At 38.2% G+C, this 22125-nt stretch overlaps 1 protein-coding gene across 2 annotated transcripts in view; it reads left to right on the top strand.

Annotated features, from left to right (window-relative positions):
* ADCY8 (adenylate cyclase 8) overlaps positions 1 to 22125 on the top strand; it is a 131010-nt gene that overhangs the window by 30341 nt on the left and 78544 nt on the right. For both annotated transcript variants that reach the window (XM_040588342.1, XM_040588341.1), the window contains exons 2-3: positions 326 to 475; positions 21379 to 21509. In XM_040588342.1, the coding sequence (XP_040444276.1) occupies positions 326 to 475; positions 21379 to 21509 (281 nt within the window). The remainder of the gene's footprint in view (positions 1 to 325; positions 476 to 21378; positions 21510 to 22125) is intronic.

Genomic DNA, 22125 nt, shown 5'->3' with positions numbered 1-22125 from the left:
AATTATGTTTGTAATCATTCCTGACTAAAGCCCTGTGAGTCAGTTCTTGGAAACATCATTTGTGGTTCAACTAGAGTTTAATGCCCCCAAACACTGTATATTTCTTCCTCAAGGCAGAGAGAATTTTACACGTTTGATGCCTCTAATTAAGATCCCAGAGATTCTTCTATGCAAACTTTCCTGTTATTTTTATAGCTGACATGACTGCAGAGCAATCTCATTCTCTCTCCTCCCACCCCCTCTCCCTCTCCCCCCCCCAGCCTTCCCCAAACAGGTATTTTTGTTTCTTATTTCTGATCAAATCCTGTTTTGTTGTTCATTGCAGATAGCGGCTCAGGCAGTGTTATTTATGTGTATGAACACCGCAGGAATCTTCATTAGCTACCTATCAGACAGAGCACAACGTCAAGCCTTCCTGGAGACCAGAAGATGTGTTGAAGCCAGACTGAGACTAGAGACAGAAAATCAGCGACAGGTATTGGAGAAACAATCTGATTTTTGTATTAACTGCAATTGATAATTGGACAAGGCCAGGCTTTTGCAGTCTCACTGACTCCAATGTGATGCCATCTGATTTGTGCAGCTTAAATGAGTTGCATGCTGTTATTTTACTGGTGTGTATCAAACTGATATGACATCTTAAAGATTGTTGCTGGGAAATGGGATTAATAGAGAATGGCTGTTCATTGCCCTTTCCCATACAAGAAGGGGCCATCAAATGAAACAGCAACTGGCAGGTGTTTAAAAATGGTTCTTTAACACAAGAGGAGTTAAGCTGGGGAACTTCATGCTTTAGAATGTTGTGGATACTAAAACTTGTTTCAGTCAAGTGGACATGAAGCAAGTTCATGGACGTGAACTCTATCTAGGCAGAGAAGATACTAAAGTGTCACCTCTGGGTCACAGGTGAATTTTTGGAACTGGAAGGCCACTGCAGGGAAGCATCACTAGATGCTTTCTCTGTTCTTAAAGTCCTCCCTATAAATCTCCTTTTGGCCACTGTCTGCAACAGCATACTGAGTTAGGTGAACTTTTGATCTGAGCGGGCATGGCTGCTCTTAGATAGATCATCTTGCCCAATCCAAAATAACAGGCACTGAATAAAAAGAAGTTTGCTGCTTATTGTTTTGTACCAAGGGAGCAGAAATGAGATGTAGCATGCTATACATATGTTGCATTCACACTGGAATATCAGAAGGTTCACTCACTGTTTGAAAACTTGCATTAAGATCAAAATACAACCAGTATGTATGTGTGTGTATATCTCTCTGTCTATATATATAAAGTATATGTTACACTGCTATTTCATTTTCAAATGAACTTAGCCAATTCATTTTGTCCTGTTGCATAGATGTGTATATTGCTTCTCAATTTTATTTCATTTACTTCTTGAAAGCCATACTTTTATACAGAGATCTAGCAAGGTGTCCCATTCTAGACTCTACTGACTAATGACTCAGTATGAATGCATGACTGTGCTGAGTAATGCGAGTTACCTATGCCAGCACATCTCTCCAGCCGTTGCTGACTACAGAGGCTTTGAGGGATGCTATCAAGGATGCTCTATTCTCATTTTAAGTCTAGAAGCACATTTTTATGTTTGGTGGGGTTTTATGAGTTTAGAGGTTTTTTACATTTTTCTTCTTGTCCAATCTTTTATAAACTAGTATTTTGTAAGTTTTACTTTGATCATTGTTTTCTAGAGTTTGTTGTAAAAATCTTTATAATAAGCTAGCAAAAGATTCCCATTCCAGATGATTCTGAGAATTATCCGTTAGAATTAATTTATTCTGTCATGAGAAATTAAATTTCTACAGACAACTCCTTTTTTTGAGAAATTCAATGTTGCTGAAATTTTATCTCCTATTCAGAAAATGAAGACGGAATGTTTGCATTTGGATGGGGTTTAAGAAGTCAGACTTTTTTTTTTTTTTTTGGTGGTGGTGGGAAGTAGGAGTTGGGACTGAAATATTTGTTTTTAATCAGTCAGTGTTGAACTGCACATTTTGTCTTGGCCCAGTGCCTTGCAAGGCTTCAGAGCGGTGCTGTCCCCTGAAGGCAGAGCTTCCTGGAGAGTTACCTCACTGCGGCTGAGACTCCCCTATAACCAGTGTAGTGTGTCATAGGCATCGTATGACTGGAAATGCATAAGAGAAAAGGTATTCAGGCCAAGGAAAAGGAAAATTCAGGCCACATAAAAATACAGACATCAAGACACCAAATGAAAGATCTCAATTCAATGATAAACTAACCCAAAATTTAGGAACAAAACATTTTGAAATACATCTGATTTAATTTGTTGGAACTCTGAAACTGTGTTATTACCACAACTCTCTCTCTCTCTCTAAATACATGTAACATACATTTCAGCTTTTTGTTTATATTTGGGACAACAATGACAAAATATTCCAATACTAGAATGTCTTGAGGAATGGAGAGCCTGTTTCCCTCAGTCTTTCATTCTTTCCCTTTGCTTCTGAAGTAGTGGCTCATTTAAGCAGTTTCTAAACATAACTTCTTTAAGAAGACTGGCAATGTCACATTTTAGGTGACTGCTTTTCCTGAGCAGCTTGTTCATGTTCACTTGATCAGTATCCACAGGCAGTAATTCAGTGACTGCTAACATTTTTCTGTCTTGAAATCATGTATTTCATGATACAGGAGATCTGTAGTTGACATGAATGTAAAAATCATATTACCTGTTAATGCATATCACATTTTAAAAAGTAAGGATTAAATCATGATGAAGTTTAATAACTTCACTCTGTGACTTTATAGAAAATAGCTCTGGTTTATGGGGGGGGGGGGGAAGGGCGGGGGGGGAGGGTGTAGAGAAGTGTGTGCAGACCAATATTGTGATGTGGCTTCTGAAAAGTTCTAAAAATATGGCTAAGGAGCTACATATGTGAAGAGAAAATATAGGAATACTTATTTGTGTAATTCTCCCAAGCAATACTTTCAGAAATTCCAAATTCTGTTCCATTCTGATTTGTTTCTCCTCCACTTCTCATGAACTGTCTAAACTTAAGGTTTCTTACAGCAGGGTCAAGCTTTTTGTGGCTTTCAGTGATGGTACTGCTACTTTTTATATAAATGGGTGATGTAATTAAAATCTCTCTCAAGGTTTGTTTCCACCCCACACAGCTTCTACTTCTTAAATTGAAAATAATAATTAATTACAATGGGTAATTGTATTGACAGGTCATACATATGATGCAGCATAGGAGGTATGACAGCTTGCCGGATAGGTCCCATAGGGTCTGGTTTTGTCCTTTGTTTAAATCAGAAGACCAGTAAAATTAAAGTAAGAAAAAACATGAGTTAAAACCATGGGGTGGTATGTTCTTCAATAAATAATTGCAGAATAAGGATCCAATTTTTTGTAATTTTAAAGGTTATATAAATGCTTCAGATATACTTCAGTTCATTACCATGTATTGTTAAAACTAAGAAAGCAAGTTTCTGTACTCTCAAAATGGCCCTTCCAAATTCCTGGTATCCTTTAGATTTGTCATCTCCAATCATCTGTCATTCTAATAACTCTAAATGCTATTGCTGTCATTATTCAGTATTGTGTAATGCCTAAAAAAGCCAGTCATGGAAAGTCACCCAACTGCAAGCCAAACATTTTATAATCTATGTTTTAGAGACAAACGAGTGGTGCCATCAGATGTGGAGCTGTGCAAGGGAACAATAATACTGATAAGTAGGAATCTCTTTGCATTTCAGAGATTTTTAGGAATCCCTTAATATTTGCAGATTTTCTGGAATACAAATACAAAGTTTTTATTGTATCAGCTTCTGTCTTGTAGTGACAAGCAAGAGATTGTTCTGTACATCCTGATAAATTTCATATAGACAAGCTGAATTTTTTTCAGTGAAAGCAGTTTAATTTGTTCATTTGCCATCATACTTTTCTGTTAAGTGTGATGAAAATACAAGGTGAAACCACCAATATCCCACCAGAGATGAAAAACATTGTTTTTGTTGTTGGTTGTGCTACTCTGAGCTGAAATTTGGACAGTTAGGTGAGATAGTTTGTTTGCCAAATGTTATTTTTCAGCGCTCTCTTCCTTTTGTGAGGTTTTCAGAGTTTAAGGACTCCTTGCCCTGTTTCAGTATTGCAGTGAGGTTTTCTGATTTGACGGTCAAAGCCATTTTGCTGTGCAGACATGCCTGCGTGCCATGCATTGTCTCCGTAAATCTGTATTAACTCAGTTGGTTCATTGTCCACAGAAAATATCCTCAGGTATAAGTTCAGCTTTTACGGTAATTGCAATTCATTCACTTACCGCTCAGGAAGGAAGAGGGTGAAGTGCAGACCTTTATGATGGAAAAGACTTTAAGGAGCCTGGGCAAAGTTTTTCAAAGCTATTAAATGACTTAATTTCCAGTTTCCATGTTTCAAAAACTCTGTACAGTTAGGCTTTTTGATCCTTCCTCCCCCATCACTGTTTACTCTCAACAAGACTTCTGAGTAAAATTTTCAGCAGTATTTCAGACAGTTTGAGCTGTATTTTCAAAAGGGACTAATTCACCACGTATCTGAGTTTTTAAGTATTTTTTTATTATTTGTAAGCACCTGGGGTTGTTAACAAGTACATATTAGCATTTTCAATTACAATGAATTTTCTAACTCTAATTACTCTATTAATAAAATGAACAGTACTGTGGATACAAAGGAGAATTACTCCAGCAGTCATTGCTAATGATGTTTGTGCACTTAACTGTATGGTATAATATGTGTGTCACCACTTAGAAATCCCAGCACTCTGTGAAACTGGGGGAACATCTGTGTCTATTTCTTTCCCAATTTTCACTACAAAATTTGAATTTTGGTGAAGAGCTAAGACATTTCAGAGCTTGGCTTAGTTAAATGAGACTTCACTGCTGGTGGCTACCAGGAAAACAGTATAGAAAGGTAGACATTCTGGAGAAGCAAGCTAGAGAAGGTAGCACACACAAAATAATGTGTCATAAAAAGAGTCTCAGTTTACCAGTTATTGATCAAATAATTAATTTATATTTTCTAATTAATATATTTTCATCTATATGAATATATTATTCAGAATATCAATAGATATGAAAATACTATTAGAATATTTTCTAATGAATTGTAGTTAGCTGCTTGTCTTTAAGATACACAGTTAACCAACCAAAAACTGTAGCCATAAAATGCCCTGCAGTTTTGTTTTCAACACCCTGTAAATATGAATAAAAAACAAATATGAGATTCTTACTTTTAAGTCCCTTTCATTCCAACGATATCATCACTTTCCACTGCCTGTTTGAAATTTTGGGTCAATATTTTGATTTGACATCTGGGAGTTTAAAAAAGTTAACATACAGTGCTGTACTTTGTTAATAACCACTTCAAAAACACTGTCTTCCTTTTTACCTTGATTTTGTTGTAAGGACACAGCAGGTGATCCTCCTTTTGTCATATCTGGGCAATGAAAATAGAAAGTATAACTTACTTCTTTAATTAGCTACTGCAAAACTTTCAAAAACAATTAGTATGCAATTTCCTTCATTGCAAAAATGCTGTGAAATTGCCTTAATGAAGAGTAGGAACCTGCATTAAATTTCATTTTCATTTCTATTGATCATCATACAAAATCCCCAAGTTTTACATGAATGACATATTAAATCCAGACACATTGAAATGATGACTTTATGAAGAACTGAATTTACAATGTACTTCTGGTGTCCTTACCTCCTCTTTCTCCAGTAATTCATATTTACTTGAAATTTGTCTAACATTTTAAATGCTCAAATACCACCATTTATAATTGTAGAGTCTGTCAGGTAACTTTGCTGCTCTGCCTTTTCCTCTACCACACATACATATGCCAAGATATACATAGCTGAAAACAATTATGCAAGGAGGTTAATATTTGACTTACAAAATTTCTTATGACTGAAGCTGGAAATGGATCCTTAAAATGTCTAGGAAAGGAACATCACAGAATTTAAGTAGCTAAATGACTTAAAAAAACAGGCCAGTGCTTACTTCTTATCTTGTAATAAGATCACATTACAGTACTGCTATTCATAGAAAAGTAATTTTACTCATAATTAAGAAATTTCTATGTCATGGCCACACTTCTGCTCTCCATCCAAGACCTCTCTAGACCCCTGAGACTGATGAAGTCTGAATTAAGCAATAGGGAAATATGGGTGGGAGGCTGCTTTCAAGCTAAGCAACTTTGTTACACAGTATGATACTAACACTAATAACCTGTGGATTGGACTAGTGGGTTTTTTTGGGGTTTTTTTTTGTGTGTTTTGTTTTGTTTTTTTTTTTAAAAAAAAGAATTAGATAAAGTCTCTCTGAAACATTTCTCTCTGAAACATTTTATTTATGTTATTTCTGGTAGATTTAGAGCATCTGATGGTATCTTGTGAAAGAAGTCTTCTCTGTAGTTGTTTGAGTTGATAAGTGAAATCAGTCCAGGTCTGTGTGATGCTTATATTCATCCCCTGGCGAGGTGTTTGTACTTGTTCTCACTGTAGCGGGTGCTGCATTGCTCATGAAAAGAAAACTCCCTACCTGGTGCACAGAGCTCACCAGCAAAGCTGCACAGCCACTGCTGCGCTAAGCCCTTGGGAGGGACTACACTCAACTCAGAAAGGAAACCTCTGGGTTTTAAGCTCTGAGAAGCCAAATAGAGATTCTTCTGCTTTAGCACTACATTTGTGCAATTTCATTGGGGTTACCTAGTGCTAAAAGGTACTAAAGCTACAATGCATTAACCCTTTAGCAGGCAGACCCCTTTCTCTGCAGGCATCGTTTCAAATTCCACCAAGGGAAGGTTCTCTTACATGGAAATAAAAGTCCTTCTCTGTGTCTTCCCTAAGTCTTAAGAATATTTTCTTGGGTGTCTAGCACACCGGCAAAGGAAAAGGAGGTGAAAGGTAGAAGAAGGAGCAATTAAGAGTTGGTGGGGAACAGCCACTGTCTGCCTCTAGTCTTGCAAAGAGTACTCAGGCGAGAAGGTCCAGGCTGGCATCGTACCCAGTCTACTGGGCTTCTGGGGATGCTTCCCATCAAGGTGATACGAAGGCAGGTATCTCCAGGCATAATTACAAGTTTGGTTTGGTTTTCTTCATTAAATGGTCTGATGAGAAGAGTCCTGTCTAAGAACACCCTAGCAGACAATTCTTCCCTGCAAGTCCTCGCACTCGCTTACTGGACACCTACTTTTCAGCTAACCTCTTTCTCATAGGAGATTCCACTCCTCCACTCCACTCCATAGGAGAATCACCCATAGGAGATTCAATTCAATTGAAGCTCATTTTGAAAGTCAAAACAATTTGGATATTATTTCATTCAATTTCCACAGAGAATTTGAGCTCAACCACCCTAAAGAACCATTTGTGCAGGTGAGAAGAGAATTGTTTTGTTTTCTGGGTATGAACACACATTCTTTTTTTTCCAATGTGGGTCTCAGGGCTCTAGAATAAGACACCCCTTAGTCTTCACTCTATTGTTGGCATATTTAGTTACTCCTGTCTGTTATCTGTGGGAAAACTGTAATCCTCTCTTAATCTCTTTTTCCATTAGAGAACTATTTTTTGACCATTTGTTTCCTGTCTACCTCTACTTCCAGAGGATTTTTTTCACACTTGCCTCTGTAACAATCTCTATTTTCCACAACTTTAAGCTCTCTGCAGATCGATTAACTCTTTTTTTTTTAATAATAAATAATAAAAAAAAGCTTAAATGTGGTGTAGATTTCATCAAAATTTTACAGATCTAGATTTTAATCAACTATTCAGTACTTTGCAACCTCTAAAGTAAGAGCAGATTGTACTGGGATTGGAAAGGACACTTTAAGAGGGTTAAATACTATAAAGTCTTTTTTTTATAGATATATATATTGGTGCTAGGAATATGAAAATCTCTCTAAATTGGTATGAGGATAAAGTGCAGATTTGGTTTAAAAAAAGAATAATCTGAATTTTAGAGTTCACATGACTTTCTTTTTTCATTTTAAAAGTAGTTTTAAATGCTTCATACATAAAAAATTATGATCACAATAATTGAGGCTTTATTTTTAAAGGGCAATAACTTCACAATTAAAAATTCTGTGTGAACCTCTGGTTAGATATTGCATTTTAGTCAGCTTTTTTTTTCTTTTCTTTTTTTTTTTTCTTTTTTTTTTCTTTTTTAATAGGAAACAACCTGTGAAATGTGAGATGCTCAGAAAGGTTTCAGAGTTATCCAGACTTTATTTCATCTTGGTACCTTTCTTTAACGAACAGTGATCCCAATGGAAATTTGTTCACAGCATTGCTCCTTCGGTACTTAGAGGACCAAACACAAAGTATAACATACTGCTTAATCAAAGAAGTGAGGGAACATGCAAGCTTTACATTGCTCTTCATGATCCATACCCGAATTGTGATTCAGTAGGTGGCCTCTCTAGTAGTAGGTTTTAGTAGTAGAAAGTAGCAGGTCTTCTAAGTTCATTAACAGACTTTTCCTCCTTATGTGGGGTGGGGAGGAAGCAATATTTACATGCACTTATGATTTTGTAAGTACTAGGAAGCACATCACAGGACCAGCACAGGAATTTTCTGTATCTTCTTGTCTCAAAACACCCCATCTGCTTAACCCACTTGCAGTAGAAAACACATTTTAGTTGTCAGATTTTAGATGTTATTCCTTCAGGTTTGCGGATGTTTGTTTCTTATCATTGCAGCATAACCCCCACAGTTTGTTTTCAAGTAGAAATCTAAGGTAAAACCAAGATAAAAGTAATCCTCCGCTTTCTCTCCCATTCCTTGCAAATCTGGAGTAGTCACATGGACTAGAATAGAATAATGAGATTTACAGCCAGTGCTACAGAGATGGGAATTAGGCCCTGAACTGCAATTTATACAGGGGAAAAACAATCCCAAAGAGTGTCAGGACTTCAGGCATGGGAGCTTTCCTTGGAAGAAATTGGTGAGAAGGAAACCTCTTTTTCCCCTCTCTAGTAGATGGCTTTTGGATTCATTAGTGATCAAACTACTTTCCGAAAATCTGTGTTGTGGGTTTTTTGATCTCTAAACCAGGCTGTTCAGATTCTGTGCTGGTTGACAGTGAATGGGACTGATAGCTCATCGATCAGGTTTTGGTGGCCTGTGCCTCCTGCATTCTCAGCTCCTTGCTAAAGAGAAAGGTGTCTAATAAAGAATCAAAAAAAAAAAAAAAGAAAAAAAAAAGAAAAGAAAAAGAGGCATTATCACAGCTGCCACTGACTAGCAACGCTTGCTGACTGAGGGAGGCAGACAAAGGTGAAATGACTAAGGGGAATGAAACAGTTTCAGCCCCCTACAGTGATGAGACACTTCTGCCAGTTGGTCTGCAGTACAGTCATCTCTGTTTAAATAAAGAACTCCAGGTTCTCAATTCGTCACGCTAGTACCTTTCCTGAGCTCTGAATGTACTTATTCATTTGAAGCTGATTTTTCTTTCTTGTTGAGGATCAGAACTTTTAGGGTACTAAGGAAAGTTTTACTAACTTTCCTTAGTACTCTGAACTGCCTGTAGGAGGACTCTAAAAATGTCCTTACAAGCTTCACAAGTAATAGAGAGACTCTGTGGTCCAGATAATGGTTTTAAACCATCTGATCATGATGGCAGTACAAATTCTAAGCTGGCCATTGTCAAGTCACTGATGCCATTGCTGAGATAATTTAAATTAAGATATAAAATTTGGATTAATATTTATGACTAGGCTTAAGGTCTTTAAGTACCTACCTACCAGCCTATTAAAAGGGAATTAATTATCAGAAAGAGATCATTACTCCCACTTATAGAAACTTCCCAGGGGAAGTTTTATCCATCTTGTGCTGTTTAGTACTGCAGTCTTGTCAGTCTCTGACAAGGTGTATTCCTTGTTTTGACCAAAACAGACAACTTCCTAGCTCTTTTCCATCTTGTTGATCTGCAGTGATTTAGTTATATAAAGCTAAAAAACAAATGGCACATGAGCTTGCTTTTGAAATTTTCCATGTGATTAACTGCAATAACCAGTACTGCTGAGAAATGTGTATTTTGCTGAAGTTGCCTGGTAATTTCTGAAGCAGAAAAAAATTAACAAAATGGAAAAAGAAACATCTAAATGAGCAGAAAGCAGAAACAGTGTGGAGCAGTTACCTGAAGATCCAACCACAGATGAGTCAAAGCAGTCCTAAAGAAGTGAAAGTGTACCAGGGCATAGCATCACAGACATTACAGACAGATATGGTCGTTCTGATATTTTAGAACAAAATTGAATTGTTGGAGCTGCTTTGTGCTCATTTTCTATTCTGTCAAAATAAGGAGTAGCTTAAAATTATGTCATTATGGAATCAGTCTCCAATAGATATGTCTGTCCTTCCTGTCCAAACTGACTGAAATTTGTGGAAGCCAATATACTAGAAGACATTACAAAGCTTTTTGTTGAGATACGTGTCATATTTCCATATAAACGGATATTTTTCTTCTCTACAATTGTTTAATAAAGAATAAATTAAAAAAAATCATCATGAGATTTGGAAGAAACAAAATTTCAAAACTACAGAATTTGTTTTTCCATGTATTAGACACATATAATGGATTACTGTGGGGCTGGACAGTATCACTTGCAAGCTTAAATGTTCATGTCAACAAGATGGGGGGACCTTATCACTCTCTGCAACTACCTGACAGGAGGCTGTAGGCAGGTGGGGTTGGTCTCTTCTCCCAGATAAAAAGTTATGCCAGGGGAGGTTTAGATTGGATATTAGGAGAAATTTCTTCACAGCAATGGTCATCAAGCATTAGAACAGGCTGCCCAGGGAGGTGGTGGAATCACCATCCCTGGAGGTGTTTAAAAAACACATAGATATGGTGCTTAGGGGCATGAATTAGTGATGGCCTTGGCAGTCCTGGGTTAACAGTTGGGCTTGGCGATCTCAAAGGTCGTTTCCAACCTAAATGATTTTCTGATTATTTGATTCTAAAATGGGAAGGTAATACAATTTTTTTTGTAACTTCTGCTTTCACTGCATGTCTTTGCTACTTGGTTGGGTTTCACAATGGAATGTAATTTTAATGTGCTTTTCATTCAGGAGATAAAAAATTGTGTTAGACTCCAGAGGATCTGGAATTATTAACCATTGCTTGTACTCAGTATAGACAAAGGCACTGAATTTGGGATGTGTAGTTCCTATTACCTAAGCTAAAAGATAGCTCAAATGACAAAGCAGCATCAAGAGATTGTTTCCTGATGTAGCCTGGCAGATTTAGCAGCTGGCCAGTGCAGTCAAGGAACAGACTTGTTCCCTGCAGCTCTTATCCCCAGACACACGCTCCCACCCACTCCCATACAACTTACTGGTGCTCATGTGAGCTGATTCATTGCACCCATGCCATACAGTGTGAGCATCAGCTGCACTTGGTTTCATGATTAATCATGTTACTTTAAAAAAATAATTTTATTAATAACTTTTTAAGTATTTTATGGAGGAATACAATTTTTCACCTAAAAGATAAACGCAGCAGCAGTTAACAGGTGCCATGCCAAAACAGGCAGGGTGGTTCCACCACTTCCCAGCATGCTACAGGATGAGCTAAGTGTTTATGAAGCCAACATGATACTGGGAAAGCATGAAAATGCAAACTGGCAGCCCTAGAATAAGCCTTCTACAGCTCAGGGAGCACAGGGCAAGAAGGCATTAAGGTTGTGATAGCCAACTGGCTTGTGAGAAAGGCATCTCCTTTGATACCTGGCAATAGACTGTTAATCATCAAGCTGTGCCAAGATTTTGTAATGTGGCTTCAGGTACTTAAGTCTTCAGACGCTTTATTTTCCGACCACAGTAAAGGAACATCAGTATCTTGCAGTCCTACATGTGCACAGATGCATGTGCTACATATGTGGTTTCATGTTGTTCTGGACAATAGTATTTAGAAAACAATCGGATAAAATGTCCTTCCTACAAGATGCGTGTGGAAAAAGTTTTTTTTCCTTTTTACATTGCCACAAACTTTATAACACTTCTTAGTCAACAACTAATTAGACACCATTATAATAAGTCATGACTCTCCTAAACATTGGTTTATCTATAATTTTGGATGAGACTCTAGCTATGTTTTATAGCCAATAGCTAAACAAAGGGAGGCTCCAAAACCTCGTGTGTAATCTGGCCTTGTTTCTTTTTGAGAACACCAGATGCCTAAATGGAATATGGACCCAAGGATGGGGTAAGTAGGAATGGTAACTGCTTGAATTCAAATTAAAAAAGTTGATATAGCTCATATTATATTTTGCATCAGTAAGTAGTAAAAGCTAAAAGGCAACCTCATAATGCCTCAAGTTTGAACATATTAGACATTTCAGTTCCTTCTATATTTTTAAATTACTTGCCATAGTCTTGATAATGCATAAGAAAGAACAGCTGCAAATAGACTGTCCATTGTGAACTGAAGTAAGAATGAAGGCATTTCTCCTCAGAGATCTTCATCGTAATGAGGGGTGCTAATTCTCATTTTCTAGAGTGGCATCTACAATAATTACATCTATTATGAACATTGTCATTTTTTCCATAGAAAACAATACCATCTTTATCTACTTCCCTTAAGCATAACAAAGGCTCATGTACTCCAGAAAGGCTCAACCCACTGCTTTTTACAACCCTTTTCTCATGCAATTAAGTTCAATGCTTAAGACAATAAAGTCTCTATGATATTAATTGTAGATGTTGTTAAAGCCAAGCTTGATGATTCTGGCAAAGTGATTCTTAAAAATCAAGATGAAAAGTGTGGCACAGTTTCTCTAGAGTCTCTGTTGATTACACATTTCTGCAGTATGTCCGCTACAGTTTTACAGAAGTGTCTTGGGAACAGCCATAAGCAACTTATTCCGTGATCCAAAGACTTCCTCCCTCAAGGTATATGTAGGTTCACCCATCTGAAAATATGTGTAGACGAGGAAGAACAAAACCTAAATTGAACTGTTTGGTCAAGAGGGGCTTTTCATGCCTTGGCAAAGCCCACTCCAATAAAGACGTTGAGAAACCAAGGAAAATTGCAGGGTAGTATAGGGCAGCATTTCACCATTTGCCCTGTGCCATCTAAGGGGAGTTGGTGCAGGGAGTTTATGCAGACAGCAGACCCTTCAGGGATGATGCCCTCACATGACCTGCAAGGAAACCTTAGGGAGTTTGACCTTCTTCTTGGCAACCTCCTGCAGGTCTCAGGTTGCTTGTTGATGTTTTCTGCTTGTTGGTATTTTGTTCTCTTTGATCAGCCCCAGTGGAAAGGTCTCCAGTTCAGTTTTTATTCACAAGACTGAGACCTTGTGCACTGGTTAATTGACTCTTCTAAAAAACTTCTCCAAAGATTTTTATTTACTTGTCAGGGACATGTCCCACTCTTCCATGAATGTGCCTAGCTACAATTGTACAGTTATAAGCACTATTGATACCCTCTGATTTCAGTATGAGGGACACAAGGGATCAGTGCGTGCAGAGCACAGAAAAGTTGTTCAACAAAGAATGACTATTGCAGATGCATAAATCAAGAAGTAGGCATTATAGAGAGTATCAACGTTACAGTCTTGGAACTTTAAACAGACATAGATTACTCATTAAGTTAATTTGCTTTATCACTTCAGGATTTATTTCATTGTTCTTAAATTTTCTTGAAGGAGTAGATCGGGTAGGAGTCAGGTCCATATTTAGACACCTCCTAAACTAGGTGACTACATGCTCTTTACACCTCTGAGCTCCCATTACAGTCAGCTGAGATCTAGTCAATACAGACAACGAAGCCTGGAGAGATCTGTAGTGACACCAAAGTAGTCATTTACATCTGATCTGTTGAGTATATCTTCTGATTTGCTGGATAAAATGGAAGCTTGGGCATACTTATACTGTAGTCACCAACATTCAGGTGTCTGATTCCAGACCTGAATTCTACCACCACGTTATTACATTTAGTGATTTCTACTAATGTTTTCTTTTGCTTGGTTATTCTTTGGGTTATAGGTTCTCTTTTCATTTATTTACTCTAAACTCTGACTACTCCCCCTTAAAGACTAGGGCTGATTCATGTCATGAATGGTTAATAGGGGAATAGATCACTGATCACCATCTCTTTTTTTAACATCCCTTTGTTGCTGTGCCTTTCTTCTAGGTCTTTTCTTTTGAACAAATATATCTCTGTTCCTTTTCAAACCACTTACCACTACTGCTGCTCACCTTTGAATTGTCTGCACTTAACCAATTGCTCAACTAGCAAGCTTTCAACAAAGCTGGATAATGTAATTTCCCTCACCCTTAAGTACATGACACTTCTTTATTAGACCTTTCTCTGAAAACAAGAAGATATTTTTTTCTCATGTCTTTCCCTCCCTCTCTGAAAATGCCTTCCAGGAAGACTGACTAGAAATGTGAGGACTCTTTATTCATGCAAATAGTAAGGTACAGAAGACTATAAAAAAATGATAATTTTCTTTTCTGTGATTTGCTATTGCTCTTTTGCACAGATTTGTGCTGTTCTTGTGCCACAGCATCTAAATCTGTGAAATGGGAATAATAATATTTAACTACTTTAAAGGGGAGTTATATGCAAGGATTTTTATATAAAGGGGATGGTGATCTGACACTCATTCCTGGATAACTGAAAATCTTTTGTAACTGCTGGATTGAAGCAAAGTGATGTGAAAGGCCTGTGAAGAGGGACATATCTTGGTCCACAGAACATTAGCATCAACTGTAGGAAAAGAAAGGGTGGTCATGATCCACATTAGAGCCCACCTTTCAGTGCTCACTTTGTGGAAGGGGCCTGGTTCAGCAACCCCACCACCTTGTCAGTCTGATGTGGTGTAAGAGCAGCTTGGAACAGCAAAGGACAGCTGATGCCTGTGGAGGGAAGAGTTTTCTGTCCTTTGAATGTTTCAGTACCAGGGAATTGACTGGTGGCTGGAACGCCTCATAAAAATATTTATAGGCACACACACACTCACACACATGCACACTTGTATGTTACTTTTCTTGTGGTGTTCCTCCATAGCATGACATACTTGAATAGTGACATGAGCTGTGTATGCACTTTCAGTTGTGATCCTAACAAGAGCTCTTTCCATGCTACAGTGTTAATAGAGGAGGATTGCCGCAGAGCCATCCTAATTAACCTCTTTTTTTATGGGTCATTGCCAAATCTTATGTGCAGCCAAGAATGTTTAACTTACCTTAATATGTAGCATGAAGGTTAAGATATCAAATGTTGTGGACACATTTTTCTTGGCTTAGTGAACATTTGCCAAGTGAACTATGTTTTATTTTAAATAAACATTCCAGAGCCATTGCTTGACACCTTCTTAAGTGAATGTGAACTAGGAATATAAGTTTTTCCTTTTGAGAAAAAAGTACATTCTCCACTTTAGCCATATGTGTATGAAGAAATGATTTTTTTTACCATTCTTTTAATGTTCTTTTATCTCAGATGTCATAAACAGTTCAATAATAACCAGGATTTCTGTTTGCCTTCTTTCTTTTATCTTCTTTTCTTTTTGAAATTGCATTCCTATTTGTCTTCCTACAAGGATATATTTCTCTTATGGTGGAAAGGTTTTGTGCTATTGTGAAATATCTTCACAGGAACTCATTGAACACTTTAATCAGATGGCTCCCTGAAAGACAGATCCGATTTATTCAAAGGGTGGTTTTATTATATGGTTGTATTGAGCAATGTATCTTAATAGCAAAGGAATAAGGCAACACCTATCCTAAGTGCCTTCTGTTATAAGAGGCTGAAGGACACAAAACACCAAAATTATCTCTGGTTCCTGGAATATCAATCAGCAGCTTTTCCCAAACATGCTGTCTTAAGATGCCACAGGAAATTTGCTTGAGAGTGGAGCTACCTTAGGCCTGGGCATTCCTGTGAAAACCTGGGTTTGCAGGAGTATAAAGGACCTCCTGAGGAACTGGTTTTCTTCATGCTGTCACAAGCACGACATCCAGTGTCTAGATATCAGAAGAGGAGTGGAGGATAGCAGAATTCCCAGGTGGGAAGAGTGGAAGAAAGTCAAGACAGTGCAGATGTGCTAAAATTAGTACCACTCTGTATGGGGAAACAGAAAGTCTGAGCTCTGCTTTTCACCAGAATAAAGGATGAGCTCACTGTGTGATAGCTCACTGCCTGCTCTCTATCAGCTATCACTGCCTTGTGTCAGTTTTTTTTCTCTCCTTCGTGAAGGCAGCCCTTGATTTAGTAAAAGTTTGTAGAACAGGGGTATCAAAGATTAGTAGAGTCTCGGCTCTCTCATCTTCCATGTTAGCATGTTATGTAGGCAGGAGCCCAGGAGCAAGCTGCCACCTCGGAGTGGAGGTCACACACCTTCACTCCGGCAGAACCTAAATTAGCAGCACGTGTTTTGCCTTCTTAAGCAAACGTACAGTTCACCTCAGCTGGGGCTGCCATCTGGACAAATGAAGGTATTTATCTACAATGTGTTTCCCTTGTAGCTGAAGGTTGTTTGCTAACTAATGACTAAGACTGCTCAGAGAGGGTATTCTTCATGGTCATCACTACAGAAGTTGTAAGTTAGAAATGATGTTGCCTCCTGTCAAGGCTGGGGAGGGGTTCCTTCATTTTTTTCAGATGTTTCATCTACAGCTACATTTCTTCCACAGCATCTGATCTCGCTAGCATCAAAACTGGCATTTTCATTATTGTTTTGCCTTTCTCTCTCATCACACCTATCATCCCTCTGCTTTGTCATGTTCTCTCTGAACAAATTTTCCCCTCAAGAAGGGACATCCCCCACAGTCTGGAGAATATTAGTTTATGTTATATTCTTCTAATATCAAGTTGCCTTACAAAACCCTCAACATCAGTTTCTCTGGCAGAAAACAAAAAGTATATATAACATGTTTAATCTTCCACAAGAAAACTGATAGTACAGGGAGGAACTGAAGCCAGGACTCCTGGGTGCTACGTGCTTAGGTACTTGTGAAAAGTGGCCCAGTCTTCATCATTAAATATTGTCTCACCGCAGCGTGCTACAAGAGCCATGGGGTATGCAGCTGCAGCCAGAAAGGAAGCTAAGTAGTGCTGAGCTAAATGCCAAGATACCGTTATGGTGATAGAAGAACCTGAAAGCTCAGAATCAAAACCTTCCCTTTTGTAAGATTTAGAATTTCAATGCTGAGAAGTGTTGTATTGCCTGCGGAGTGCATTTTCACTTGTATTTAGTCTGTGGTACGCAGTAGGGATGGTGCTCTCCTTACAGCTGGTATAAGAATTAACTGTATTCTTCTAAATCAACCTAAAATTGCTTCATATTTATCTTCGTATTTCTCCTAAGTGTGACCAAAATAGACCTTTTGGAGACCAAAACTCTTCTGAGGTCTGAAAGGTGAGGTACATGCAGAAGAAAAGGCTGCTCCTAATGTAAAGAATAAGTAAGAAATGCTCACGGAAAATGCAAATGCTGTATAAGTCAAGGTCTTCAGTCCAAGTTAAGGCAATAGGAATCAAAGAAAATGGCCATTGCCAAGAATTCATGACAAGAATGAATTTTTCTCCTGACTGGCTAGAACAGGACACAAAGCAAGACGAGGCTGGCTTAGCTGACAAAAAAAATATGTCAGAAATTAATGTTAAGATTTGGATCATGTTTATCTAGAAACGGTCATAAATAAAATACATCTATTTTCCATGTTTGTGATAACTTTGCTTCATATAAGTAATTAGATTTTATAAGATGTGCTCTGCCCTGAACCAGAGCTCCTCTGGAAATGAACTTATGTCTTACTTCACACATCCTCCTTGGTTAAGTATTTCTTGTGAATAGTGGTAATGAAGTGTTTGTTTCCTTACAGTTTAAAAGCTTGAGTAAGACAGCCTTAAAGAGCTGCAAGCTACTAGAATTTCTGAACATTTTAAAACTGATAAAGCTATTTCCAGGACTCATGATTTTTCTCATCAGATATTTGTATGACATTATATTGAATAACTTATTTTAGCCCGTACTTGTATTTTCAGTAAAGAGATTTTGAAACCTTTGGACATTTTCTTCTCTGAAATGGAAGTCTTGATTATATTTTTGCTCCCACTTCATGTCTGGGTTCAACACTGATTTCAATTCCCAGACTTTCAAAGGGTCTTTCTTAAAGTGTGATGGGTAGGGTGGTGTGGGATGGAGAAAGGGTTTGTGGAAATAGCTGTCTTTCCTATGTATGAAAGGGAAGTGTTGGTCTGGAAACCACCTCCACCCCCCATTATGGCTTGGTACTATATAAATGCTTTCTCCACAGTAGTATCACTAATCTGCTTTGAAAATACAGGAAGAGATTCGCACTGCACTGTATTTTCTCAGTGGGCATTGCCTGGGAGGACTTTTTTGATTGGTGTCTCTATTTGTGCCTGAATTGGAAGTTTACATCTTTCCTTAGACCTGCACTATTCCCCAAAATGTCACCTGAAATCTGGTGATATGTAGCTTACAAAACTGACATTCTTTTCTTTGGTTCAATAAGATTTTGCTCTTTGCAATCCTGTAATGCAAAAGATGATTAATAATTTGGAGTCAGTTCAGTGAAAACCTGCTCTCTTTTCCTCAAGAGTGGTTTGGAGTGATATATTCCAATACTGGACAAATCTGATTAATCTAGAAAAGAAAGACTGAGGGCAAGAGGACACAATAGCAGTATTTCAGTACAGGAAGATTATAACGAAGAAGGCAGCAATCAATTATTATCCATACCCACTTCGAAAGGATAAAGCTTAATTTGCAGAGAAGGAAGTTTGGGTGGGATACTTGCAAAATTTGCCAAAACTGTCAGACTGATGAGCTGCTGAAACAGGGACATTCTCAGATCTCTCAGAGGATGATCTAGGCCTTTCATGAAAGAATTCAGTAATTTTTCAAGGGCTTGCCTGGCCCTACTTACATCTGGTTAGTTATATTATGACAGGGACTGATCTTATACACTAATACTACATATATATGTACACTAATATGCGCTGATGTACTGTATAGACACACTACTAATACACTACTGTAGACTGATACGCTACTAATATACGTTAATAATATACAGTGTTAATAAACATATGATTACTTGTCACTTCAACTTGTCTCAAAGGTTTACTCTTCCTGAGTGTTCCTGAGACACAGACAAAGCTCATTAGAAATGCTGACTATGTTTTCCAGTCTTCCCAGAAAAGAGGACCAGTTTGAATGGCTTTATTTAAATTCATTTGCATTCACCCTTAACTAAATCAATCAGTCAAAAGACATGCTAGCCCTAAGTCCTGGGTGCACAGTCTGCAAACGCCAGTTCAGGGAGCTCATGCATCTTCTTCCAGTACCAAAGCACAGGACTGGAACTATTGCATTGAACAGAAGAGTCAGCCCTTCTCAGAAGAACAATGTAACACTTCTACGTGTGTGGAAAGTGCTAAGGGACTTGAATCACAAGCACAGCTAAAGAGTTGATTGTCATAATTGTGGTCCAGCACCAGAGACTTGTGTGTATGTGCTCACAGAATAGACTTACATAGCCAGTTCTCTGTGTGGTCCAGCAGCTTCCTGGCTAGCCGTCTGTATAGATGAGATAACAGACTGGCTGGACACAATGGACTAACTTGAAACCAACCTGAAAGCAGGAGATTGACTGAACCTTCACAATTAAACATTGATGGACTCAACAGGAGCCAGGAATTTGGGGCAGATCTAGAACCTCCCAGATCTACCTTCTGCTTGGTTTAGTCCCATTTGTATGTTTAAATGTGCTAATTAATATTCTGGGTGGAGCATCCCATCCAGGACCTTTTCTAGGTGATTCCTGCTGGTGAAGTGATTAAACTATGCATAGATAAGACATAGGAACTGTCCTTGCAGGAACGGTCTATGGAACTAGTCTTTTGTAGGTAGATTAGATATTTAAGAAGATCTTAGCATGTGGTTAAAATATACGAATAGTGATGAATCATGTAGGACTGGGGTTGTCACATGGGATCATGGGACAGCCATGTAATAAGAACTCAGTAAAACACTCATGTGAGGAGTCTCTGCTGACCAAGCTGAAGACACTGCCATGAGGACCCTGGCAATAGAGACTCCCACCTCCCCCACCACCAGCAACCAACTGTCCATTCTGGGATATTTGAAGCTCTATGCAAACATCCCAGTTAATTAGTTTCTTCATTCTTGATAGGCACTGTGCCATGAACATCCATACAATGAATGAGTGAAAGCTTATCTGCTCCCTTAAGGCCTGAAAGATGGCTAGGAGCAGGCTGTCATCTGCAGAAGAACCCATTCTCCCCACTCCCACATGCCTTTGGGTGTGGAAGAAGGCTATATATTCCATGAACTATTTTGGTGACTGCTGTTGTACGGCCCTTACTGTATGATGCGAGTAAGTGTGAATCCATCACGGGACATGAAGCTTGTAGAAGGCCTTTGGGGAAAAGAACAGTCAACTCTGGGTCAGCAGACCAACTCAGAACATAACCTGCCCTGGGGGGATCTTCAAAAAAGAGGTGAAGCGGGCCACAAGCCAAATGACTCATCCTGGAAACATGTTTCACTGACACATATAAATGTTTATTTCTGAGGTCACATAGAGAGTTTCAAAGGAACTTTGAAACCCAGTCCCATTTGTCAAAATATTGTAAGCACTTCAGTACCACAGACCAATGAGAAGACTCTGAGATTCCCAAGTCACTTTAAAACTTGGTTCCTGATAAATATTGTAACCCTATTAACATACGAACTAGTCTATGGCTAAATCTTCCCATAAAACATTTCTTAAGTGTGTATTAGTTTATATCATCCTTGTCTTTAATCTCTGGCAATACAACTAAGCTTTGTCTAAATGCTGTCTTTTTCACTGAGTCAGGTTCCTCTGTCTCTTTTTTGCTTTATTTATTCTCTAGCTTTATTGTAATTATACAGTTCATTAATGCTAAACACACAGTCTGTAAGTTCTGATAAATAAGCAACAATTAAAATATTTTCCTACTTGCTGCGGAGGACTTTCAAACTCCTTTGGCCTGTATCTGTTAATCAAGCTACCACTGTCTAAAATGCAGTGCTTGTGTTCGCAAGTCACGTTTAGTGAGAAGTTGTCATGGAAGTCATAAGTAGGATAGATTTTTAAATAATCAACAAGTAAGCTTAAAATATTAGAGGGAAGACTGTCTAGGAAGGGGAGACTTGAAGGTCCATATTCTGGACTGAGGTTGGTAATGTGAATTATCACAAATGGTCTGAGCTAGAATTTTTGGAGGGGAGGGTCACATCTTAAATTTCCAGCTATCCAGCTCTTTAAATAGGGAGAGGTCAATCAGTTTACTATGAAGTACTAATTCAGACTGACACTTCAGTTTCCTCTTTATTTTAGGAACGGCTGGTGCTCTCTGTCTTACCACGGTTTGTAGTCCTGGAAATGATAAATGATATGACCAATGTAGAAGATGAACATTTGCAACACCAGTTTCACAAGATCTACATTCATCGTTACGAGAATGTCAGGTGGGTGGAGAAGACTCTTTTTAATATTTAAGATCTCAGATGCTGCTAAGTGTCTCTTGTTTGACAGCTTCCCTTCTGTTGTTTTATTCATTCACAAACTGGAAGCTCAGTGTACCCTTGTTTAATCCCCGAGCAGATAAACACTTTGGTGCCTTCTTTTAGTCATCAGGATGGCTGGATGCCTTTGCCATGGCAAGACCCATTTGAACTCAACACTGGGACGGGACCATTTCTGTATTTTTTCATGTTAATTAGAGTGGTCAGGGTTGAAAAGAAAGGGGACCTCTGCCTGCACATGGCCACATATTCCGCCACAACTTTCTGGTTGACACCACATGCTGAGAAATGAAATGGAGACTTGTAAGATGCTTTCAAAGATCTAGACATGTCACATGGCTCCCCTACTTAGTAACCATTTTCATTCAATCATTCTTATTAACATTTTCCTAATTCCATTTCCCTTTTCTATTCCCCTAGCTAAATTTTGTCTCTCCTGAAATTAGTTAACAGAAAGGTGATATTTATCTTATGAGCTGCTACTCAAGGTATTAAGTCCTAATTGTACGTTTACAGCAGAATGATCAGCTTCCACTCCATGATGTTACAGAATCTCTGA

The sequence above is a fragment of the Falco naumanni genome, chromosome 3 (assembly GCF_017639655.2).
Source record: "Falco naumanni isolate bFalNau1 chromosome 3, bFalNau1.pat, whole genome shotgun sequence".
In the NCBI taxonomy this organism is placed as follows: Eukaryota; Metazoa; Chordata; class Aves; order Falconiformes; family Falconidae; genus Falco; species Falco naumanni.
This window is presented reverse-complemented; position numbering and strand designations above follow the sequence as displayed.